The sequence below is a fragment of the Branchiostoma lanceolatum genome, chromosome 12, assembly GCF_035083965.1.
Source record: "Branchiostoma lanceolatum isolate klBraLanc5 chromosome 12, klBraLanc5.hap2, whole genome shotgun sequence".
NCBI lineage: Eukaryota > Metazoa > Chordata > Leptocardii > Amphioxiformes > Branchiostomatidae > Branchiostoma > Branchiostoma lanceolatum.
Window position 1 is genome coordinate 9,815,591 of NC_089733.1, and position 26,486 is coordinate 9,842,076.

General features: G+C 40.6%; 4 protein-coding genes across 8 annotated transcripts in view; 3 read left to right on the plus strand and 1 right to left on the minus strand.

Moving 5' to 3' along the window:
• Positions 1-423: 423 nt before the first annotated feature.
• Positions 424-3,366, plus strand: LOC136446152 (E3 ubiquitin-protein ligase TRIM71-like). Its single transcript, XM_066444464.1, has one exon. It carries the CDS (start codon positions 521-523, stop codon positions 2,024-2,026), a length of 1,506 nt encoding a protein of 501 aa, XP_066300561.1. The 5' UTR covers positions 424-520; the 3' UTR covers positions 2,027-3,366.
• Positions 3,367-3,954: 588 nt separating this feature from the next.
• Positions 3,955-6,156, plus strand: LOC136445732 (tripartite motif-containing protein 3-like). The gene has a single exon (XM_066443867.1). The coding sequence runs from the start codon at positions 3,955-3,957 to the stop codon at positions 6,154-6,156; it is 2,202 nt and encodes a 733-aa protein (XP_066299964.1).
• Positions 6,157-6,301: 145 nt separating this feature from the next.
• LOC136446153 (glycerol-3-phosphate dehydrogenase [NAD(+)], cytoplasmic-like) lies at positions 6,302-18,193 on the minus strand. Of its 4 annotated transcripts, none has more exons than XM_066444465.1 (11): positions 17,981-18,193; positions 14,310-14,487; positions 13,566-13,706; positions 12,379-12,517; positions 11,349-11,461; positions 10,733-10,852; positions 10,334-10,366; positions 9,566-9,676; positions 8,815-8,921; positions 7,800-7,892; positions 6,302-7,476 (listed from the first exon to the last, which is right to left on the minus strand). In XM_066444465.1, exons 1-11 carry the CDS (start codon positions 18,022-18,024, stop codon positions 7,413-7,415), a joined length of 1,143 nt encoding a protein of 380 aa, XP_066300562.1. In that variant the 5' UTR covers positions 18,025-18,193; the 3' UTR covers positions 6,302-7,412. The 4 variants fall into 4 exon arrangements, with proteins under 4 accessions (XP_066300562.1, XP_066300563.1, XP_066300564.1 ...); XM_066444466.1 differs by lacking the exon at positions 17,981-18,193 and adding an exon at positions 17,288-17,343; XM_066444467.1 differs by lacking the exon at positions 10,334-10,366 and having other exon boundaries at positions 17,981-18,192.
• Positions 18,194-18,443: 250 nt separating this feature from the next.
• The window catches only part of LOC136446151 (oxysterol-binding protein-related protein 11-like), a 31,265-nt gene continuing 23,222 nt past the window's right edge, over positions 18,444-26,486 (plus strand). Inside the window, exons 1-3 of one of the 2 annotated variants that reach the window (XM_066444461.1) lie at positions 18,444-18,921; positions 21,897-21,956; positions 23,334-23,509. In XM_066444461.1, the coding sequence (XP_066300558.1) occupies positions 18,683-18,921; positions 21,897-21,956; positions 23,334-23,509 (475 nt within the window). In that variant the 5' untranslated portion in view covers positions 18,444-18,682. The remainder of the gene's footprint in view (positions 18,922-21,896; positions 21,957-23,333; positions 23,510-26,486) is intronic. The other variant, XM_066444462.1, reaches the window with a different exon arrangement.

The following is a 26,486-nucleotide window of genomic DNA, read 5'->3' on the forward strand; positions in this document are numbered from 1 at the left end:
CTGTAAAATCGTATAAAACCAAGCAGCGAAACAGCCTGAAATATCAAAAGCTCTTAAACAGATCGGAATTTTGGCAATTTGACGGTATAGCCGCTTTTTTCGCGCCGGCTGGAAGCGGTACTGCAAATACGTGTTAAGTGCCTTTCCCAAGGGCACAACGTCAACGGGGCATGTCAGGGGATTCGAACCCAGAACCTCTGAGCCAAATACGCCACGGATTTTGCCAGCGTGCCAGATTTTAATCTTTGCCCAATTGTGACACAGCATTCGCGGTCTTTGGCCTTGCCAATGTAAGTCAAAGGTTCCACAATATAGTCAATATCAGTAGTCAAATAAAATATTTGCATATTTTCGCTTTGAACCAATCATTAACAAACTCTTATCTCAGATCCAGTAAAGACTGTGGGAACCAATATTCTAGCACTAGTCATTTCCGTCAAAGGTACAAGTAAAGTGAAATTTTGTGTAGAATTTGTGGGGTTTTGATGACCAAAAGCTCAGAGAAGTTAGTATAAGGGCAATGGCGGCTGCAGACGCTCTAGAAGAAGAATTGGTGGATGAGTCCCTCACTTGCTCTGTCTGCAAGGACATCTACGATGACCCCAGGGTCTTGCCGTGTCTTCACACCTTCTGTGCCCAATGCTTGGAGCAGCGGTGGACGGAAGACAGCCAGCTCACCTGTCCTACCTGTCAGCACCAGAGGACACTAAAGAGTGAAGATTCAGTCAGCAATCTTCCTTCTAACTTCTACATCAACAAGCTGCTGAACTTCAGGACACTACACAACAGCGAAGAAGCCCGTTGTCAGATGTGTGAATCGGGGGCCAAGGTGGAAAGTATTTGTGGAGACTGCAAACTTCTCCTATGTGGAAACTGTTTCACTGCACACAGCAATTCCCCTGCCTTGAAAGACCATTACATCATAACCCAGCATGATCTAAAGAACCCTGGTAGCAGGGCAAAGTACACCGGGGCAGAGTACTGCACAAAGCACAATGATGTGCGCGTGACGTTCTACTGCCAGCCCTGCGCCAAGCTCGTGTGCCGAGAGTGCACCATCACCGAACACAAGCAGAGTCGCAAGCACAACCCACGGGAGGTCAGTGAAGTGGCGCAGAAGTACAAGGACGACCTACAGAAATTAGTGCAGAAAACAGTGGACGCAGCCGATGCCCTGAAGAACGCGAGCAAGACCATCCGTAAAGAACTGACAAGCATCACTTTAAACTGTCAAGTAGAGAAGACAATGATCCGAGAACATTTCGTACAGCTGAAGGCAAAACTGGAGAAGGCAGAGCGGGGCGTCATGGACAAACTTGAAGAGATGGAGATCACACAACGAGAGCCGCTAGTAAAGGAACGGGAAAGTTTTGAAGAGTCTTTAAGATCTACTGAAGATGGACTGAAGTTCTGTACGGATATTCTAGGTAGGAACAATGACGTAGAGATTCTGACCCTTGGGCAGCACCTTGAAGACAGGCTTAAAGTCCTAGCTGCAAACCAGGTAAAGCGTGAACCACTAAAAAAGCACATAACATTCCAGCATAGCACTGATATCAAATGCGAGCTGGTACTAACTTGTAAGCCCCTGGTCATTACAGATCCCCCGGTAGAAAGTCTGCCGACTAGTGTTGTTTTCCGACCACAGAAAGGCCAAGTTCAGGGAACACCACAAGTCACAGTCACCTCCCCTGGGGGGCAGTGTGTCACATTGGACACCACCAAAATCAGTGAGGGGGCGTTTGAAGCAATGTGGAGGCCACAGACATCAGGGAAGCATGTGGTAGGGGTAGCTTCAGAGGGAGAGGGGGAGGGAGTGGGTAAAAAAGGGAGGTGGGGTAGGACTTCAGGTAAAGGAGGGTGTTCCCCTTTGATTGTAGATGTTAGCAGTAACAACCCTGTACTGACGTTTGGGCAGAAGGGCAGCCAGCAGGGGCAGTTTGACAGACCGTTAGATGTAGCAGTCAGGGGGGATAGACTGTATGTGGCTGACACCTTCAACAAACCGTTCAGGTGTTCGATCTGAGCGGGAAGTTTTGCTTCTCGTTTTTGACAACTTCGAACCCAGAATCAGTCGTAGTTCAGACTGATGGAACCATACTGGTACACTGTGGAGAGGAAGTGATTACATTTTCCCATTCAGGAGAACTGCTGAAGAAACTCGATATAGGGGAACAGCGTACTGCCATCAGTGGTATGGCTGTACAGAGGGATGGGGGAGTTGTCGTAGCTGATTTTGGCCAGAACATTTTTCTGTTTGTCGAATCAGATGGGACGCTGGTGAAACAGGTGGGAGGGCAGGGACTGTTGAAGGCCCAGCCATTCAGCTCGGTATCTTTTGTCTGTGTGGATAACGAAAGTAACATCATTGTCTCAGATGCACTTCAGAACTGTGTACAGGTGTTTGATGTCTGTCTGAATTTTCTGAATAAGTTTGGGGAGCGTGGTAGACAGCCGCATAACATGTGGAGCCCTACAGGGGTGTCAGCTGACAGTAGGGGGAACATAGTTCTGGCAAACGTAGGGGATAAGTCTGATGTAGGTGGAGTAGAACATGGTAAGAAGCTTCAGGTGTTTCGGCCAGACGGCACCTGGGTGGCTACCATTAGCAGTGATAAGGACAAACTGAACAAACCCCACGGGGTGGCTGTGACAGAGGATGGACATGTGTTTGTAGTGGACTATGCCGACCACTGTGTTAGGAAGTACAGATACATGTGAGCAAGGAGGTACATTCTCACATTTTGTTTAGCGTTCTTATAGAACTTTAATTTGGGGATAGTTGAACTTGGGGTCTCTAGATAGCGTAGGTCTGCTTTTTTTTGCAAAATTCAAATCATTTGTGACATCCTGTCTTCACTACTATCAAGAAAACTAGTGATAATTTCTTGTTTTAGCTTACTTATACTGAATGCAAGAAACAATAGGCATGCAACAGTAGCTGTGTATGTAATCAATAGGTTAAGCATTTATTCAGTATTTTACTAGCCACTTGCTGTAATTATATTGGAGAATCTATGTATCTGACGATGCATGTATGTTTTACCTACATGTTACATCTCTTGAACCTCATCAATTTTGCTGTACAGAAGCTAACATGATACAGGTATTGGATGAACATGTAGCAATCGTCATGATTTCTAATCATCAGAGTTTTAAAATCAACAAACTTACATAATGTCACTGGTTATTTTGAGGTCTCGTCGATAACTACCCACATACCATATACCAAGTAAATCAATCAAGGCCTTCTCGAGTTATCTTGTTGACACATATTCGTTTCCCAAATGCACCACTAAGCTACAAATTGGTTGGCTGATGAATGGCCAATAGCAAAGTTCAATAGATTTCGGATATCTCCTCTGATTAGTTTGTTTTTATGTTCACTGAGTCAAGCAGCTGCATTTTTTTTATTGACCGCTAAATGTAGCTCTTAGATACCGAGTGTAAAATCGTATTGGCAATGTTACTTGGGTGTCATTTATCTTTTATCCGCGTAGCGGCGCCCTTGATATGCCGCGAAAAACCGGCGTTTGTGTAGATGGTGGCCATTGCGTTATTTTTTTTTTTTTTGGGAGCGATAACTGAGATAGGTATTGAGAATATGCAATAAAGAACCTCTGAGCCAAATGCCATTGCGTCACCGCGACGCCACGGATTTTGCCAGCGTGCCAGATTTTAAGCTTTGCCCAATTGTGACATAGCATACGCGGTCTTTGGCCTTGCCAATGTAACTAGTCAAAGGTTCTACACTAGTGTATCATTAGTCAAATAAAATGTTTGCATATTTTACCTTTGAACCAATCATTAACAAACTCTTATCTTAGATCCAGTAAAGACTGTGGGAACCAATATTCTAGCACTAGTCATTTCCGTTAAAGGTACAAGTGAAATTTTGTGTAGAATTCGTGAGGTTTTGATGGCCAAAAGCTCAGAGAAGTTCGTATAAGGGCAATGGCGGCTGAAGACGCTCTAGAAGAAGAATTGGTGGATGAGTCCCTCACTTGCTCTGTCTGCAAGGACATCTACGATGACCCCAGGGTCTTGCCGTGTCTTCACACCTTCTGCGCCATGTGTTTGGAGCAGCGGCGGACGGAAGACAGCCAGCTCACCTGTCCTACCTGTCAGCACCAGTGGACACTAAAGACTGAAGATTCAGTCAGCAATCTTCCTTCTAACTTCTACATCAACAAGCTGCTGAACTTCAGGGCACTACACAACAGCGAAGACGCCCGTTGTCAGATGTGTGAGTCGGGGGCCAAGGTGGAAAGTATTTGTGGAGACTGCAAACTTCTCCTATGTGGAAACTGTTTCATTGCACACAGCAACTCGCCTGCCTTGAAAGACCATTACATCATAACCCTGCATGATCTAAAGAACCCCAGCAGCAGGGCAAAGTACACCGGGGCAGAGTACTGCGCAAAACACAATGATGTGCGCGTGACGTTCTACTGCCAGCCCTGCGCCAAGCTTGTGTGCCGAGAGTGCACCATCACCGAACACAAGCAGGGGCGCAAGCACAACCCACGGGAGGTCAGTGAAGTGGCGCAGAAGTACAAGGACGACCTACAGACGCTAGTGCAGAAAACAGTGGACGCAGCCGATGCCCTGAAGAACGCGAGCAAGACCATCCGTAAAGAACTGACAAGCATCACCATAAACTGTCAAGTAGAGAAGACAATGATCCGAGAACATTTCGTACAGCTGAAGGCAAAAGTGGAGAAGGCAGAGCGGGACGTCATGGACAAACTTGAAGAGATGGAGATTACACAGCGAGAGCCGCTAATAAAGGAACGGGGAAGTTTTGAAGGGACTTTGAGATCTACTGAAGATGGACTGAAGTTCTGTACAGATATTCTAGGTAGGAACAATGACGTAGAGATTCTGACCCTTGGGCAGCAGCTTGAAGACAGGCTTAAAGTCCTAGCTGCAAATCAGGTAAAGCGTGAACCACTAAAGAATCATCTAACATTCCAGCATAGCACTGATATCAAATGCGAGCTGGTGCTAACTTGTAAGCCCATTGTTATTACAGATCCCCCGGTCGAAAGTCTGCCGACTAGTGTTGTTTTCCGACCACAAAAAGGTCAAGTTCAGGGAACACCACAACTCACAGTCACCTCCCCTGTGGGGCAGTGTGTCACATTGGAGATCACTAAAATCAGCGAGGGGGTGTTTGAAGCTGTATGGAGGCCACAGACAACAGGAAAGCATGTAGTAGGGGTGGCCACAGAGAGCGACACTTCGGGGGGAGGGGGTAAATGGAAGTGGGGTAGGGCTTCAGGAAAAGGAGGGTGTTCCCCTTTGATTGTAGATGTTAGCAGTAACAACCCCGTACTGACGTTTGGGCAGAAGGGCAGCCAGCAGGGGCAGTTTGACAGACCTTTGGATGTAGCAGTCAGGGGGGATAGACTGTATGTGGCTGACACCTTCAACAAACGTGTTCAGGTGTTCGATCTGAGCGGGAAGTTTTGCTTCTCGTTTTTGACAGCTTCGAACCCAGAATCAGTCGTAGTTCAGACTGGTGGAACCATACTGGTGCACTGTGGAGAGGAAGTGATTAAATTTTCCCCTTCAGGAGAACTGCTGAAGAAACTCGATATAGGGGTACACTGTACTGCCATCAGTGGTCTGGCTGTACAGAGGGATGGGGGATTGGTTGTAGCTGATTTTGGCCAGAACATTTTTCTGTTTGTCGAATCGGATGGGACGCTGGTGAAACAGGTGGGAGGGCAGGGACTGTTAAAGGCCCAGCCATTCAGCTCCGTATCTTTTGTCTGTGTGGATAACGAAAGTAACATCATTGTCTCAGATGCACTTCAGAACTGTGTACAGGTGTTTGATGTCTGTCTGAATTTTCTGAATAAGTTTGGGGAGCGCGGTAGACAGCCGCATAACATGTGGAGCCCTACAGGGGTGTCAGCTGACAGTAGGGGGAACATAGTTCTGGCAAACGTAGGGGACAAGTCTGATGTAGGTGGAGTAGAGCATGGTAAGAAGCTTCAGGTGTTCCGGTCAGACGGCACCTGGGTGGCTACCATAAGCAGTGATAAGGACAAACTGAACAAACCCCACGGGGTGGCTGTGACAGAGGATGGACATGTGTTTGTAGTGGACTATGCTGACCACTGTGTCCGGAAGTACAGATACATGTGAGGAACATTCTCACATTTTGTTTAGCGTTCTTCAACAAATTTACTTGTGGAAGAATGGAACTTGTAGCATGTCAGGTATTCTTTTGTGTACTGTCTCAATACATACTATGTGATTAACTGAAAGAATACAAGCATCACTACGAGTATTGCTTCTTTCACCTCAGTATTAAAGTTTATTTCACATGTCACAAATCATGCTTCAAACAACATCAAATCGCTCAACACAGGTAACGAAAAATTCCAACATCTCACAGAGAGCACATAGTCGTCAGTCTTGGAGCAGCTCATGAATTATTTCGTAACAGACATAGCAGTCTCACTTTGACATTTTTGTTACTTTTTGGTGAAAACCTTGTACCCTCTTATGATGGTTCTGCTGTTCTTTTATCATTTGCAATCAAAAGAATACATACAAAAGCAATACCAAAATGTCAAATGAAGACCAATGTGCCAGTTACTTGTTTGTCACTTGATCTATCTTTAACACTCTCCTTGCTAAGATACAAGGAAGGTGCATGGGTCTTAGTGCACCTTAACAGGGAGGTTAAACGCTTGTAGTATATGAACAACATACTGACCAGTGCTTCTCACTAAAACTTCAAAATCACCGTAATACAATAATAGCTGTGTGCGTAATGGAAAAAAAAATTCTCAGTACATACAGAAACAAGCCCTATGCCATCTTAAATTAGGACTTGTCTTGTCTTTATCTACCTGAATGTTCACCCGTTTGTTATATAGGACCAATTTTTGTCTACAATAACAATTGTCTAAATGATAATCCCTTTCATTACTTTTCACATAATCAACTAGTACTAAAAACAGCTTAATCAAAAAAAAATAATTTGTGCTGTTAACTGCGATCAGAGCTAGAGCAGTTTTATCATTTTTGTGATACCCTATATATAAGAATTGTAAGCATTTTGCACTTCTTTGACTAGAAGAATATCAGAAAAAAAAAGCCTAAAGCCCTTAGACAACATACATGTATAACAAGCTTTGGTGATAGTTTATTAGCATATCCCATGAAAATCGAGTACATGAATCAAAAAACAAAACTTTGAATACTGTTACGCCATGAAAATTGCAAAGGAAAGTAGACTGTGTCAGAATGGAAACCATATCTAATTCAGGAAGATCAAGCAATGTACACAACATGTTGAACTCTTAAAAACCTGTTCTCTTCTCTAAAATCAGGTTGAATACAACCTTACAGAGATGTTGGTTTGCTTGAACACGAAACATTTACCTCAGATTCTACAACTTGCTATTGTTGCTTGTAGCCAGATGTTGAACTGCTTGAATAGACCTCCAACCACCACTGCAAAATGATTTACACCAGGATATTAAAACCATAAGTTCAATATACATTAATTGTACATGGGGAAAATAACACATAAAAGGTGTTCTCTTATTTTTGCTTTTTGTGACTCAAAATTTCATGCACGCTACTATAAATACACTAAGAGACCAGACAGCTCTGCAGTTGGTAAATTATTCAAATCTCGTGTTTGTTGTTATAAACACACTTTTGTTTTTGTTGTTCATTTACATGTTGTTTGTTGTTAGCTAAAACACCTTGCAGCTCACTACAAACTGTTGGCACGTCATCCACTGTGTGCAATATTTTCAGTGCCTGTTTACATGTGTTCTGGATGGTTCTTCAGGCAGCCGATGAAGTCTTTGACGGGCATCCCTTCATAGCAGATCTTGTGAATGGCCACAAAGAGAGGAAACCTGCAGATGATAAAAGTATGGTGTTAGACACTGAAAGATATATTTTTTATATGATACAAGCTTTGATCATATTTGCTGATTGCCAGGTCAGCCCATTTCAAAAATTGAGGGCCGCCATATTTTTCGCCTGAATATCTGCCCAATCATATTCAATTGGGCCAGCAAACATAGGATGTTCCCTAAAAATGGTGCGATGATCGAGAGGAGCAAATGTATCATTAAACTGTAAATGTCATTTAGAGCTTGTAGACTTGTCGGACAATTTTCGTGCTATATATGTGACAAAGGTTTAGAGAGTTCAATACCTTCAAGATGTAGCTTTCCTTAAGCACATGTACAGAGAAACCCACAGCCTACCATATGCCGTCAAAAGGCTAGCAAGCAAATACCTGACCATTAACATACCACCCACTCACAGGAATAAGGGGGGTTACCCCTAGTTTCTTGCCCCCATTGAAACCTATAATTAATGGACTTTTTTCACCAACGCCGTACACCACGAAGGAAAGTTTAGTTGAAAACGCCACCTATATAGGAAGTTTACATGTACTGTACTGCCAAACATACATGATTATAAAAAACATTCTAACACTGGGAATCTTACAATAGCGGATCCCCTGATGTGTGTCGAAAGCCCCGAGCGGTGACGTTATCGGGTAAGCCGATCGGCGCGCATCGCCGTTTGTGGCCTTGGAGCAATAACCGGAAGCCAAGATTCACAACCAAAAGTAACCAAAATGAAGCTATATGAGCTGCACTTCATGCCAACAGTGAGCTGTATCCACCACACTCCTCCTACACTAAACCACAGGGCACAGAAAAGCCTCTAAAAAACCCTCACTCCAAAATAAACAGGGACTATCATGGACCCCTGTCACGGAAGAATTGGGTTGTGCACGGATAAGACAAGATGTCTACTTACTGATCTTCACATTTCTTTTCCGTAAGAAGATGGTACACCTCCTTAGCCGTGGGGGGTCCCTGGATCTTCTGTCCATTCAACATCTCCTGCTCCAGCTCATCTATTGTCTGGAGAACATTTAAGAAAAAAGAAAAACACAATTTACATTCTATCAACATCTGCAATGGTCTCTAACTCACCAAAATTTTACATCTACATTAAACAAAACTGAAATTTGCTATCACATTTCATAACATTTAGCTGTTTTAACAACAATATTAATATCATTATGTTCTTTGCACAATGGAAAATTGACTAACAACAGATGACTCATGAAAACTGTTCAAAAAATAAGTATACAAAATAAATCAAGCAAAATTCTGAAGTCAGACATTTCAGATAGCATCCACTATCTTTAATGAGTGTCTGAAAATAAGTCTGGGGACGAGCACTCATGCATAAATGAATATCTGAATTGGTATGTAAATGAGCTACTGAAGAAACTTATTACATATAGCTCCTGTTAGACATGTTAAGTCTGGTGTTGTACATTTTCTTGTAGACGGTCTCTTTTCCTCTGCATTCAAAACAGCGAGATTCACCGTCAATAGACTAAAGGTTTTGTGACATCATCTCAGCGGTGGATTGCTCATTCCTTGACAAATACTGGTGTTGTACAGTCGAAAATTTGGGTAAGTCTAATTTTTGTGTTGGAAATTACAGTTAAAACTTGTTTCAGAAAGACTAATTAGGTTTCTTATGATTGTCCCACCTTTCCACTTGTAACAAAGGCTTCTGCCACTCTGCGGTTCCTCCCTCCGTAACATGTCGTCACCAGATCAGCGATCCCGCAACTCTCCAGGAACGTGGACGTCTGAGAGCCCTGCAGACAGAGAAAGTTTCCTGTTATCTATCAGTATCTTCTTCTTCTTGTGCCATCCTCAATTGAGGTGGAGTATGATCTATGGCTTTCCAAGTACATGTGTAGCTTGTGCAATGCGGTTTCGCTACAGCTTGCGTTCTCAGCCAAGCACACCAAGTCACCCCTACTCTTCTCAATAAGTGTGTTAGGTTCTTTCACAAGCAAAGGTTTAACAACAGGGGCTACCCCATACACAGAACTGCCACCATCTGAAATGACGAATGCGCATCTTTTTAACTCCCAAACGAAAGTCGGGTACCCATTCACACCTGGGTGGAGTGAGGAAAATCATGTGAAGTGCCTTTGTATCCAGTCAGGAATGCCAGCAGGCTGCTAGGAAAGCAGATAGTTTAGTAGAAGCCACAAGAAGACTGCACCTTTTGAATCTGTTTCACATAAATTCATTTCAACTATGATCTTATACATTGAAGCATAGCATGCAAGCTTTGTGCCTATATATGTAGCAGGTAAGCACAGGCAGAGTTTAGGACTGACATGTTTGAGCCATTCTACACCCAGGCACACCTCTTATGATATGTAACTCTTGTTAAACAAAAGTGAAGTAAGTCTTTAAATATGCTCAAGGTGTTCCTCCACCGTGAATAAAACATTACACACTTGGGGATTCTTAGATCCTCGTGGCTGAAGACTCTGTAACAGATGAAAAGACACAAATATGTGTACACATGTGACTAGACGCTGAGGACAATGTTTTATGTGACCGATGAAAAGACACGGGTATGTACATGTAACTGTTGCCTTTTGTTTGCATATTTCGTGGTAGATGCTGATGACAGTGTTTTGGTGACCGCCTGTCACCTTCCTCAGGGCAATTCTGACTTGTACTATTCCACACTGCAGCTAGGTGTCGCTGCTTACAATACGGTACTGTAACTAAAACATTGGCTGTGATTGTACATGTATGTCTGGCCTGTGAATAAAGAACCTTGAATGTTACCCAGTGATTCTCCAACCTGATAAAGTTATTCATGCACATTCCAAGATGTGACCCCATACCTGGTAGAAAGTTTCTGTGAACTTGACCATCTCCATGAGCCCCAGACGGATGACCGCAGCCTTGGTGTTGTCTCCCATGCCCAGGCCGTCCACAAAACCTGCTCCCGTCGCCACGATGTTCTTAAACACAATACATATTTACATGCAGAACTGCACAAGCTGAGAGTGTTGCATGTCAGCTAACTATGTGAGGAAATACAGGCCACATGTATAGTGTTTATGAGTTCAATGTACAAGAAAGAACGGTGGACCATGGCATAACGTCCAAATTCCTACTACGAGGACTGAAAGCCTTTCCAGTAGCAAGGAAGTGGGATGAGTGACAATATTAAAGGCTGGGACTCAAACTCTTGATCCATATATATTGTAGGTCTAGACACAGAGTTGCTCACTCATAGACCATGCATGCTACTGTAAATATCTGATGTATGGTTAAAGCAAAGGTGGACAAGACACTGATGTCGTAGTAAATGTATAGTGATCTGACTGTCCATCAAATTGAAGTACATGTACTGTTCATAGTCCATCTAGTAGCCAATATAGACTACTTACCCAAAGATTGGGCTGTACCAAATTAATGGAGAAAGGGGGGACATGCTGTTGACATTGTACTCACCTTGAGGGCCCCGCAGATCTCCACAGTGGTAGCGTCCTCCACCACCACCACCCTGAAGTTATCTGCCTGGACCATCTCCTTCAACATCTGGCCGTTTGCCTCGTTCCTACAGCCTGGACACAAACAGTACAATAGACCTCTTTCCAGTTACGGCAGCCATTTTGAATTTCCCGGGGTCAGCTGGGGGTCACGCACCAAAGTGAGGCTCAGGGTGTACCGGGAAGCCGCCAAGGCTGGAATACCCATGTGATAACATGGGCAGGCTTATCCCGGTACACCCTGAGCCTCACTTTGGTGCATGACCCCCAGCTGACCCTGGGAAATTCAAAATGGCCGCTGGAACTGGAAAGAGGTCTATTAATTGAGAGATCAAAGAGGCTGTCCACATCCACTTGGAACGTGCTGGGATGAACTGTACCGAAGGTTGGGAGCTGCCCAAGTCCTACTTACCCCTGCTCCGCAAGGAGGCGGGGGAGGCAGGACGATCTACACAAGTCTTGACCTAGTCTCGTGTTCTCGTGAGACTAGGCCACTCTGTGATCAAGACGTACAGTGGACATCGAAAATTTGGAGGTACGTGTTTTGTTACCTTTCTAAAGATACTGATTGGAGAATGTTCTAGTAATTGGGAAAAGGAGTACTGGTGCACATAATCTAAATACTTATACTTATAGGTGCACAAAATGTTTTTAGATTCAAGCTACTGTAGAATGTCAACAAAATGAAATTACAATACAATTTACCTCACTGCCTTTCAGTGGTTAAATCTGAAATTATATAGCTGACTTTAAAGATTCAAACAAGTAATACAACAAAGGTTTTCCAATCTTCTTACACATTTCAAGAATATAGACATTACTAGCATACAAGCACATCTGTCCATCAATCCATCCATCCATCCATTCATCCATCCATCCATCCATCCATCCATCCATCCATCCATCTATCCATCCATCCATCCATCCATCCATCCTACCATCCATCCACAATCCTTGTACCCATCCAACTGTCCCTCAAAACCATCTCCTACCTATTGTGGTTTCACAGAAGTGGCCGTTTGCGACCTCCTTAGCCAGGTTTGCTCCCATCAGGACGTTGACCTCCACACCCAGCTCCTTGTTAATCACATTAGAGATGAGGTCCACCCCTGCTTTACTCTCGTCCAATCCCTGCAAAGCAGTTGATTGAATCATCAGTAAAAGGTGAAGGTAAAGGTAGTCCTATAGCTATTATAAGCCTTCTTGAGGCCGTAGGGGCAGTGGGTTGTTTGTCCACTGTGTCTATTGGAAGACGGAGCCCAAACCTCTCCTTCCACCACCCTTCTACCTCCCCAACCGAAGTCAGGTGCCCATTTTTACAACTGGGTGAAGTGAGGAAAATTGTGTTAAGTGTGTTTCTCAATGGCACAGCATCAATGGCATGTCAGGGGATTCCAGCCCAGGACCTCTGGGTTATAGACCAAATGCCTTAACCGTTATGCAAACATGACGCCACGGTAAAAACATAGTCTCTACCAGACTAACAGCGTCGGCTATAGAGAGAACATTTGCCGGGGGACTTTGGCCATGGAGGATAACCTCTCTCCGTAGCCTACTCCCTTCATACAATTGACTCTATTTGGCCAATTTCTACTATTTTCCCAGCGACCCGCAGAGACTGGTGGAGGCTGGTAAAAACACATAAGCAGGGTAATTAGAGATAGCAGACTTTGCCCCCTTTGCATCCTTTCCCATCCCACAAACACAAATAGCAGTACTCAGATGATGTATGGCAACACAGCAATGCAAATACATTGTACAGTCAAACCTGTACAAGTGACCACCTCTACATAGGGACCACCTGGCCAATGTGACCACTTTTTGGTGGTCCCTTAGATAAGTTTTTGAATTTCCATTGACAAAAGCATTAAGAACCCTGTCTATACTGACCACCTGTCCACAAAGACCAGATTTTATCAGTCCCCTGAATGTTCTTTTTGGGAAGTTTTAACCGTATCATAATGTGAATGGCAAAAATATCACACAGATGCCCAGACTAGCAAAAACTATACTTTGAAACCTTGAGATGCAAAACACTTCATTTTATTTATCTATGCTACCAGTGGATACACTCAGGTCTCAAGCTTGACCTGTTTTTCGGGTTTCCTGGAACAATACAATACACAGATACATAATAAAACTATGTTTTATCATTGAATTTCACTACTTGAGACCTTACCTTGATTAGAGACAGCGCGATGGCGTCAGGTTTGATGTTCCCCTTGAGTTTCTGACACACTCCCCTGACAAACTGGTGGGGCAGGACCCACACATGGATGTCTGCAGACATGCACGCCTCCACAACATCAGGGATCGCAACCTGGGGAAAATACATGCAGAAGTAGGATGATACATTTGCATAAAGAAATTAACTGGAAAACAGGAGAACATGACCTCTCAAGCAGATGTTGGGGGAGGCTAAATCGTTATGTCTTCGTTCTTAGCTGCCATTTTCTGTGTCAAACTGATTCCCTAAAGTTAGCTTGGAAAGCGTGAGGATTTATCAGATCCAAACCAATATCTGCTTGGAAATTAGACCTGTTGTACACGGTGACATTGCTGTATCAATGTGAACTTAGTAGCATTTATGCTGTCTTTCAATTTTAGCTCTTCACTGGACTCAATCAGGCTCAAAATACTTTGATTCTGTTTTCTGCAATGTGATTCATAATACCAAGCCTGTGTTCCTTTTGACCTGCAAGTTGCAACTTTGTATGCAATCTGAAATATCATTCTGCAAATAGCATGTGAGTATTTCAAGCCCTGTTCCTATCCACTTAAAAACGGCAAAGAAGAACACAATAAACCGGTTTGTGTTTTTTTACATCTACAAGTTTCATTTTTATATGCATTTTCACAAATGTGTTTTTGCAAACTGTAAGTGAGTACTTCAAGCCCTGCAACCCGGTTTGGGCATACATACGATATTCTCAGGAAGTTTGTGTCCGGGCAGGTACTTGACGTTCTCGTGGTCATTGTTGATGATTTCTGTCAGTTTCCTGCCGTCGACCATCTCCTCAAACACCCACATGTTCACCTGCGTCTCAAACTGGTCCAGCTGAGCCGCATTCTTCCCGATAATCTTTCCAATAGCCGAACCCCTGGGAAAGAGACAGAAAATCTCTATCAACAATTGCAACTTACGATATGTATGATGACAATGTAGCAATAGGTGCAAATCAGCCTACATGTAGCGATGCCAGGTCTGTTGAAAAGAAAACCATTTTTTGATTGATTGATTGATTGAACTTCATGACTTAGCAAATTTCTAATCTAAGCCACACAAATCTTATCTTGTACATATTTCAGTCCAAACAACTCAAATTCCAAAACTGCTAAAAGATTGACCTTTATTAATATTTAGCTTGATTGACAGTTTTACGACATAAATGTACATGCTCATTTTTCGACATTGACCTCTCTCTATGACTCTATCTCATTTCGCACTCAGTCTTACAAAAGGTTTTCAATTCAAGGACTTTTCCATTTCTAGCAACTTGTTCCCAGGACACAGCATCCATTTGCAGGAACTTGTTCCCAGGATCCAGCACTGTTAATATTACTAATACTATAGCCCTTGGCCGAAAGGAATAACTGAAATGAATGTTTACATCCCTATCATCTAATTTTTGTGCACTAATGGCTTTGACTGTGAATAATAGGAATAAACCATTTCAAGACAAACTATGACATGTACATGTATAAGATGGAGAATCTTTGGTCAGGATTATATTTAGACTTGGACAATTTCCATTACTAATAAAAAGATAGGCATGAAACAAACAATGACCTCTGAATGTCAGTGGGCAGGGCTAAGTTGTTTAGCATTCACGGCACATCACGACTGCTAGTGCTTTGCCTGCCCCACTGAAGGGCAATTAAAGACTACATCATGTAGGTCACAGATGCATGAATGATAGTACACTGATATCGGCAATAGCACTACATGGAAGGTTGAACTACATGTCTGGGGCAACCACTGTCCAGGCTTTATAATTATATAATTGCTCCATGACTTTGTGAAAAGGTTAAAGAATTATTTTAGAGGGGAAAACCTTCATGCCCATTCCCTATATCATGAGATAAATATTTGATACTCTGAATGCTCTGAAAATCTGGATGATTTTGTAAAAATTGGTAACTGAACTATTTGTCAAACAGAAAAACAAATGACCCTAGAAACGAAGCCAAGATATTGACAGTCAATCCACATTGTGAATTTAGCAAAGAAAGGAAGATTAAAAGATGAGCCCAACCAAGACAGTGAATACTTAGCAACTATCTTAATTCCCATCACACATTGATTGTTGTCATGTAGATATGTTGCTAAAACAAAGAACACACAACAATTAACTAGTTCAGACAATACCAAGATTAATACTTAGACAAAACATGTCTTCACACAGTCCAAATTTCTCCAGAAAATATGTCTCAAATTTGGGCCAGTTAACATTGGATCCAACTTCTTTACACATATATCTCTAATCAAAGACGTTTACTAGTAGATCCCTTAAAATTAATAGTCAAAATAGTGTAAAGCTAAGTGCATGTTTATAAAATTACATAAACCCAATCATAACTAGAGTTCCACGACCTCATACCTTCGCCAAATGATTTTAACCTTTATGACTGATGTATTAGGAGTGTTTCTCGTCAATTATAAATCATACCAGTTGATTGTCTTAAAATATAACATGTCCAAAGTATGAGCTTAACAAATTATGAGCTCAACAAAGAAGGTTATGCTAATATTTTTCATTAATTATGCAAATGACGCCCTTATTAGCATAATTTGATTCAACGATGTTTACATTCACATAACGTCCCGATGCCAAAAAAAAGTATTGAATGTATGAAATTGCCGTCATTTGCCAGTGTGGAATTAGAGAAGTTACTCATTAAGTATGCAAATTAGCCCACATTAGCATATTTTCTATCTATAAACATTCCTCTCTTCCTCAGTTACAATTTGAATAGTGATATCATGGAACAAAGCGGATTTTTAAAGTTGCCTCATTAATTATGCAAATTAGAATCTGATTTGCATAATAATTGTCCAATCATACTAAGCATCACACAAGCTATCTACATACCAAAAATAATGACCATCCATCAAGCCCATCTTGTTATAGTATTTCCTCATTAATTATGCAAATGAGGTCTTCATTTGCATAGTTCATATCAATTAATATTCCTCTCTTCCTCAGTTACATATGTCACATGTTTCAGAGTCCTATCATGGAATTTGGCGGATGTATAAACTTTCCTCATTAAGTATGCAAATTAGATACTGATTTGCATAAGAGGTGTCTAATCATGTACATCATCACTCAAGCTATCTACCTACCAAAAATCATTACCATCCATCAAGCCATTCTTGAGTTATTCCCTTTCAAAGTCAGACGCAAAACCTGCTCCTGCAGTTCCGAAAAAGCCGCTAGGGGGCCCAAACCCACACCACTTACTCTCTGTCCAAAGAGCTATCTACCACTCAAAAATCAGTTCCATAGCATGTCCAGAACACGAGATATCAAAACAGGAAGTTCCGCTGCAGTACCGTAAGAAGCCGCTAGGGGGCCAAAAATCTCATCGTTTTTAGGTCTCATCAAAACCTACCAACATACCAAATACCAAGACAATCCATCCAGGCGTTCTTGAGTTATGATGGTCCACTACAAACAAACAGACAAACAGACAAACAGACAAACGCTACCCTCTGCATAACCTTCTCGGCGAAGGTAATTAACCCATTTTGTCTGGATTCCTATACACAAGCAAATTTGCCTTCACACTTCTAGACACTGAGACACACAGACAACCAAACACACCCAAAACAACTGTCTTTGGGGTGGAGTAACAACTAGAAAACAATAAAAATCCAGAATTCCAACCATCTCTCACCACTGTCCATTCCCTACTATGCAAATCTTCCACTTGTGCATCCTTCAAGCAGCCATTCCCAAAGGACTGAAAATAACAATCTCAACCAATTCTGAATAAATACTGGGGTTGTCTGCCTCTCAAGTTATATGCATGGAATTAGATGATCAGTTCGTTCAGGATCGCCTTGAGATATTTCTGACGAATCACAATGTCTAAAATTATTATTACATATAGGAAGACGATCCCAACATAGGTTAGTGTGCCAAATACTGAGTGTAGCTGCATAAGGTCAATTGGTCATAGGTTAACAAACTGCATTTGGTCTTGCCCCTCCCCCTCCCTTATAGATGAACAAGCAAGGAAACTTTACGCCCGCGCAATATTTAAAAAGTTGAGTGATAAACTCAAATGAAAATGTCCAAACACAAAAGAAAGAAAAGTTTGAGAGTCATTCAAGTACGTGTCGACGTGTCCTGGCAAGGTCATAGAAAACTAGGTCATAACAAAATTACGAGAGAGCCTTTGCTTTTGACCTACTAGCACATTTCATACCAAAGAAAGAAAAGGCTTCTTTAGTTAAAGCTTAGTCCCGAGTGCTAAAAGAAGTTACATCATCTTGGGAAAATAAACTAAGGCCCAAGTACTGTACTTGTGGGGGCGCGGTCTGACAAAAAATTATCCCATGCTTGCTTTATCTTCCAAAAATCTTACCAGTTTCCAGATCCGATAATCGCTATTTTCTTCGGTGCAGACATCTTGAAAAGTCACTCAGGAAGGTGTTGTGTCGAACAGAAATCTAAAGACGAGCTCAGCCTTTGCGGGATTGGTCTGGAAAAGGAATAGGACAACTTAGAGAAACAAAAATTCCGCCACAACTCGACAAGCGCTGCTCAACCGGTGAGATAAAAGGTCAAAGGTTAATATTACGTCACAAAAGGTTATTTGGGTTATTCTATTGAGAATATATGGGTGAATAAACTATCTTATTTCATAACAGATAATATACGCTGTGTTTGAAAATATGTTAGATTATACGAATATCATCATAATTTAGTTAGAATTTCGTCTCCATGTGTTGATATATTTTAGTTTTATTCCTTCATATTTGATGTATTATTTTCGAAATGTTTTATCCTCATGTCATAATAGTTTCTTCCAAAGCGCTGCAACATCATGGGTCGTCCCATCATCCTCTCTGTTTTGCTTCCGCCTTCCAAAATATAAAATGCAATTTTCCCTGTGAAATTTGTGTTGATTCTTGTGCCTGGTAGTAGCAAACGCCACGGGAATAAGATAATTTGTAAGTACATTTAAATGGTTCCTTGTGGACTCATCAAACAGGAGAGAACTTTGATTTTGATTCGATAAATTTGAAGGAAGCGCTCCGCCCCCCTCCCCACCTCCTTCAGCAATATGGCGACGAATGACGTGACCGAGAGTGTGTCGCCTGCGGCTAGTGAACCCCCCGCGCCCGCCGCCGCTGTCCAGCCGCCCGTCGACCTTTCTCAGTTTAACGAGGCCGAGAGACAGCAGCTGTTGGCCGTGATGGCGCGGGCCAAGGAGCTCGAGCTGTCCGAACAGGAAGGTTTGAAGCGACCGTTCGAGGGACAGCTAAGCAAATACACCAACGTTATGAAAGGGTGGCAGTACAGGTAAGCGGTGTCCTATCGAAACAAATTAGAAGTAATATCCGTCGATGAAGATTAGACATCCAGGTAATAAGATACGCCAAAAAAGCAATTACTCAAACAACTGGATATGATTTTGGAAACGGTCAGACGTTTCAAGTAGCATCCACTACTTTTCGTCAGTGACTGTGAGCAAGATCAGTTGAACAGCAGGTTTATAACCTCTATCCTCTAAATACACACTAATAGAATGTCATGTACACAGTCCTGTCAACATGTACATGTATATGTATGTATATGTTTTATATGGATAACTACGATGTTATGATTTAGTAAAAAATCTCAAGGGTGTACAGGTATTAATAAATTTGCGCGAAAAAAATGTTAAATTCTGCCAACGTAGGTAATGATAGCTCAATTGGTCACTGAGTCTTGACAATATTATGCTGTAAATTTTTAAACTTTGTGATGGTTTTCTGTTCAAGGTCTTCTCCACAACATTAAACAATTTGGTACAGAATTGTTTCAAACATGAATTTAAAACACAGGGAAAACCACATTTTCCCTCCTACTGCCCAAAAAAACAAACTAAAATGACACAAAAGTAATTACCGAATTTAAAGTATATAAATCTTATATGATTGTTGAAAGGTCAGTGTTTCCTGTCCATAATAATGATATGATTATCATCCACATCAGTACGTTTCATATTGACAATGACAATATGGCCGTTGTTTTCATATGGGATCAGGAGATCTCGACAGAACAACTTGACATTTGCAATAAAGAGGTTAACCATGAAACCAGCAAACATTAAACAACTGCAAAAATTTCAACAATTACACACTATACTACTAGTAGTGACTACAGTACTACATGTAGTTAGCCAGTTCATTCATTCATGTTTATGACTCATAACTCCTACATATACATGTGATCATGCCACACAGGAGGGTATGGGAGGCGTTTGATGGCTCCAGCTGTTTATAAACTATTAATGAGAATTTCCTCAAAAACATTTTGTTGTTCAAAAAGAGTGTCTAACGTTGATACTTCTTGCAGTTCTTTTTTCTTCTATCTATCCTTGCTTTCATCTTTCTTGTGCAAATTTTCTTTCCAACTGATTCAATTCTTCCCCATCTTCCAGGGAATCCCTTACACGTACCTCACATGCATACAGACACAAAAGTCAAAACACAAACAGTCATTCCAGTTCCAGTGAAGTACATGTAATATTATTATGATTATAACTTAATATGAGCCACTCATACAAGAGTTTTAATTTTTTTCCTACTGGTATTAGTACTATTACCTGCATCATCACAAATTTTGATTTTGAGAAAGTTCCTGAAAAATATCCAAACCATTGTTCCTGGCCTACGTGTGCTACATGTAACGTCAGCATTATGATGTAATCGTATAAATCAATTTGAATCAAAGTCTATGGACAACAACAAGAACTGTGAAATGCAAATCTTTGCATCGGTACTAGCAACCTGCTTGGCTGTATCGTCCTTCTATTTGGACTATGTTTATGTACATGTTTGTTTATGGCTTTATCAGGACTTCAAACACATAATCTGTATCTTTGTTACATTTTGTCTGACCCTTACCTCATCTCTCATGACCTTTATTAAATCAATGAAAACTGGCCAACCGCCTGAGTTCTTTATGAATAGATAAAGGATCAAAGAAACAAACTTGCTTGTGATTCATGATATACTGTAAATGCATCTAAGTTCGCGTGGTTTTTATTTCGCGCTAAGGTGAAAATGGAGTGTCCACGGTGGTTTTAGGTTTGCGTCAGTGCTATAGTGACATACAGCTACAGTATTGGACACAAATGTTCACAGTGGTTTTAAGTTCGCGGTGAAACGGTCACCGCGAAAACCGCGAACATTTCTGCATTTACAGTATACAAAAAACATACATGATGTATGTATACTTGAGCTATTTTGTAATCACATTAGTCCAAGCTGTTATATACTCTTGCCTGCAATCTTGAATTTTTTGTGTGAAAATCACTTGTCACAGGTTGTTATTTTTAACCCAATATAATATATTACACAATTTGACCCAATAATGTGTCTGCACTCTCACTCTGACTCATTGGTATTTTGGCAGCATTCAAGGAATTAGTTTGCATTTTGTGTCCAGAGGTGCATGATACAATGTAATAACTACAGTTCACATGTATAGTATTGGAGTTCTGCGCCATTGGCAGCCTGACAGGAGTTAGTTATACTCTATTTGACATAGTTACAAATTGTTGGAACCCGTTAATGTTGACTATCAGCCCAAATGGCTATATCCTCCCTGCCAGAGTGCTAGATCTTTTTTTGTGACTGTTCTAAAATGCAGGGCACTAAGTACAAGTAAAGTATAATGCCTGACTGGTGAAGATGGGACAATGCAGGTCATTTACTTCTGTCAAGAGTCAAGTATAAAAATCTTGTGATCCAGTCCTTATGATCATCTCAATATTAGTGATAAAATACATATGAAAGGTAACTTGAGATGAGATTCAAGTAGGAAAAGGGGATCTAGAATGTTTAGTTTCTTTTTTATGAGGAGCGCAAGTATCTGTTTTTACATTTTTAATTTAAAATGATTATGATAGACTTGGCATGTACAGATATATATATAGCCATCAAATCAAAGCAGGACATTAGCACAACAACATGTACACTTATTCCAGTTATAATAAGAGTAGATTTCAATATAAGATGTTTATGCTGTAATGAATTAGTTTCCATAGTTAACACCATGACTGTTATTGTTAGGGTAGCAATATATGTACAGGTCTAGTACTTTAAGCTTAGTTCAACAATTTTCTACACGACTAGTACTGATAGTACACTAGAAAGCACTAAAACTCAATGATGGTATCAGAACAATGTTCTGTGGTCTCAGGACAGCGTTCTGATGGATCATAGTACATGTATGAATGTCCACCAAGCCAACCTTCTTCTCTTTTTCTCTCTTGCTGTGTTGTCAAGGCAACCATATCAAGGCCAGCTGGCCAAATATACCAACCTCATAACTGGATGGCAATATAGGTAAGGTAAAGAACTGGTGTCTCTCCTAAAGTTTCCTGCTTAACAAAACTACATTGTACAACGTATGGCAATGTCTATGAACAGAAACGTCTATAGTTTAGATATTGTTAAGGAAAATTTGTTAATTTAAAATCTGTGCATGTCAAGTTTTCTTGTCGGAATTGACTGACTTAGCTACAAGCCAAGGACGACTCCATTTTTGGTCTCCTTTAGAAATAAGGAAAATATTTTGACTAATTTGTAAATGTTACCTTTCACTGGAGTTGTTTTCAAATATCCTTTTTTCTCTCCCACTCCTAGCTTATTTTAATATCCACATGTTTGAATATGTCTCTTGAATGTTGTACTGTCCTTTTGACTACATGTATGTGATGAGTGTGTGAGCTATCTTACTGTCCTTCTGTTTTTCTGTCATTAATTCCGTCTCTTTTAAGTTTTCTCTCAGTAATTTTGTTTAAAGTCCTATAGCTAGCTTTAGTAGTTGAAGTAGAATGCTTTCTTTAACCTTTCTGTTGGGCATTTTACTTTGAAATCAATTTATTCATTGAATTAAATGTATTTGGTCCCGAAGGAATAATAGCACGAAATGGAGTAAAATTTATTTTATTTGTTTGTTATTTTCTATAGTTGTGATGCCATCTAGCAGTCTTGTGTAGCATTGCATGAATTTCTGTGTTGTTTTTGATCTGACTACAGCAGATAATCCAGTAGGAATTGTTTCAATTTTGACAGCTGTTTATATTGCTGAAAATTAGCAATCGATATACAGTACTCACAAAGGAAAAATATGTTTTTCGCAGTTGCTTCGGATAAGGTTGAAGATGCTACTGGAAAAGTGCTTGAATTCGTTAACTTTGCTAATATTTTGCCAAAACATTTTCTGAAAGAAGTTGCAATTGAAATGTCTTTATGTGCTGCCCCAATTCCTTGGAATTCCTACAAACTGACTTTAGTTTCTTCAACATGGGGTTACTTTGAGATGTCATCCATTAAAACAATTTGATTTGGCCCAATTGTTGGACTTTCTGAGGTCCCAGGTGGCAGTCAGTCAGGAAAGTCTTTTGAAAAAGATTAGCCTTTATCTTTTCACTTCTGGTAATTCCAGTGTGTTCCTATATTGAGTTCACAATTTTGATAAAGGTCACAAGAACACATGCTACTTCCTGTATTTGGGGGAGCAGTACAAAAGTTCATTCTTTCACAGACATGAAATTTTTAAAACTTATGAGTTATTAATTAAAAATGACTTTATTTTTTATTCTTTCATAGGCTAGGATAACGATAAGAAAATCATAATGGTACAAAATTAGTTGTTAATATTATTGTCATTTATGACATCAACCTTTAACCCTTGAACTTTTGACCCTTGACCTACAGGTGGTTTGTACTTGACCCAGACTCTGGAGTTCTTGACTATTATGTAAATGAGGAGAGTAAGAAGCAGAGGCCACGAGGGTCGCTGCAGCTGGCGGGGTCGGTGATGTCGCCCAGCGACGAGGATTCGCACACGTTCAGTATCAACGCGGCCAACGGAGAGGTGTACAGGTTACGTGGTAAGGACGCCGTTTCTGGAGTCGTTACATGCTAGCTTCTCAGATAGGCTGATTTGTTTTGTAGATATCTAAAAGTAAAACACTCGTATACATGTATGTTGTTACGTTAGAGCTGTGTACATGTACCAGTACACTGTACTGCTACAGTACCGGGCACAATCTATTAGGTACAGGTCCAAAATACCTGACCCCGGTGGACCGGTACTGGACCAGTACTAATCAGGTCAAGTCTGACTCAGGGGATGGCCACTTTGACAGATAAAATTACTATGAAATTACTGTGGCAGTGCAGTAAAGCCACATGTATACTATACTCCAGCACATAAAGCATATTTGCAAGGCTTGAGTCAAATTTTCATCTGTAAACATGCTTTTGTGTTACTGAAAATCTACCATTTTCTGAACAAGTAGTTTAAGTACAGGGTCAGGTCCGGACCTAAAATTTATTTAGGTACAAAGCTCTATGGTACATGTATACTGAAATTTAAGTCATTCCTCAGAGTAAAGTGCTAAATGCATCCTAGAAGTCTCACTAGCTTTAACATTTCTGAAAGTACATTGTAAGACTTATCTTTAATCTAGAATGCCCTGATTATTCTGATTGGACTCTAATAATGTCACAAAGCCGAGGGCTGAGTGGTTAGGTTAGCACTTCTGACACAGGATGGATCCTGGCACTCTTGGCTATCTATGTTGAACCCTTTGGGAAGGTACTTTACTGTACAGTTGACATGACTTTCCTCACTACACCAGACTTCAGTTGGGGAGGTAAAAGCTTTAGGCATTAGAAGGAGAGGGATGGGCTCCATTTTTCAATACTGTGTCCCAGGCGGCTAGGCCTAGACACAGTGGATAACAACCCACTGCCCCTACAGCCCCCAAAAGGTCATGAGACCTTTGCCTTTTTTTCTTATCACCAAGCCACTAATGGTGTATGTGGGTGGAGGGTAGCTGTTATGTGGGTGCCTTACTCCTACGTAAGTGCTGGGATCAGACTTCTGTAATCTTAGATTAACATTAAGGGTCACACATACTATGTAAAGCAAATGGCAGGAAGGAGTCTTTTTATCTACTTTATCTTTCTACATGTGTAGTACTTGGAGTGATGATGGATTCAACAGAACACTTTCAAGGACTATACTGTAAATGCAGAAATGTATTTGCAGTGATTTTATGTTTGTGGTTTTCACGGCGACTGATTCACCGCAAATTTAAAACCACCACAATCATTTTTGTCCAATACTGTAGCAGTGTGTGACTAATAAGCGTTGCCGCAAACTTAAAACCACCGCGAACAGTCCATTTTCGCCTTAGCGCAAAATAAAAACCACACAGACTTAAATGCATTGACAGTTTGTGTTTGAATAAAACTGTCATTCAGATATACGAGCCAACAAAGGACTGAATGACTTGTAGGATTAAACACATACAAAGTCTATTATAAGTGTGTACAAGAACACTTAAAATGTCATTTCTCAACTCAGGTGGGGATCATATCAGAAGTTTACAAAGAATGCAGGGTTATTGTGTCATTCCTTATCCAAAGTGGCCAGCAATGAATGTATTTCAATAATATCAGACAATTAGACTGGATTTTAAAGCTAGTAGGAGGCTTGGTCAGTTTTTAGCAAGAGCTTAAAAGTCAAGACGAAAATGGATCACTATTTATTATGGTGTGAAGTGCTGTGATTAGAAGATTAACTTTACGGTAACAGTAATGGGTTTTTATGTACATTTTAAAAGTGCAAAGACCAGGTGTTAGTGTAAAAGGTTGTGGGATAGATTATTTCCATTCTGACCTCAAGGCCACACCAATTTGATTTCTTGGTTAATGTAATTTTTGAAAAAATGCTAGATTGGAAAATCAACATGAAAACAGAATCTCAGAGGAAAGTTTGCTTTGTAGTTGTACTTTGGTGCACACAGTTTCAGGGAGTGAACAGGGTCAGGTGCAAGTTTTCACCCAGCTTTCTGTTTTAATGATGTCCTCGTGCTAAAATTAACACACACAAAATATGTTAACCAAGAAATTGAATTGGTGTGGCCTTAAATAATGATATAATACATGTAGGTGGACATCTGTTGGTCATGAAAGTTACAACATTGTATTTTCAAAATCTAAAAGAAATTAGTTTGTGATAAAAAGTTATTAAAATGTTGTGCAATGTTATAGGTGACAATCTTGAAGATTGATATTTCGGGGAATTTGCAATAAATAATATGATTTTATAAATATTATTATAATAATAGTTGTTGTTAGAAGTACAGCCGTCAAGACCCAGATGATTTGGTAGTTTGAATAAGAATGGAGTTTGAATAAGAATGGAGCAAACTATTGGTGGTCTTGTGTGAAATTCATTCTTTTTAATCCTGCAATATGCTTTGAATTCTTACAAAAAAAGACCGCTTTTGTTCCATCTTGGTTGTTCCTATCAGACATTGGGTAAATGGTGACAGGTTTGGTTTTATTAATTATTGTAAGGAGGTTGAATATAACTAGGTGAAGGGTTGAGGAAGAAAGGACTGAACCAAGAAGGATGGAAGGTTCACTGAGTCGTGTGCCTGAGCTCCATTGGACACGTAAACAATCACAAGTGCCTGCTTAGGAGTTTTCTGTATTAATTTCTGTAACAATGTGATATCCTTGTATGCCTTATGGACATGTAGATACCAGATTGCCATTGGTATGACAGGTTGCATACCATTTCATATTCATTGGTGTTTTCTCTTATTATTCATCAGTGATATGGAAGATTTATAATGATCATGCTCTAACTCATACTGAAATACATGTTTTAGGATTTATATTGTGAACGCCACCTTTAAGTTGATCACTATACATGTATGTAGGTCGAATTAACAGGCATTCCAGCAAATAGAAAAGTGCTTTTTAGTTACCACGTTGGATTTGTTAAAAATATTTCAATCATGCTTATACTGGAAGGAGAAAGGGGACATATATAAAAAAGAAAGTCTT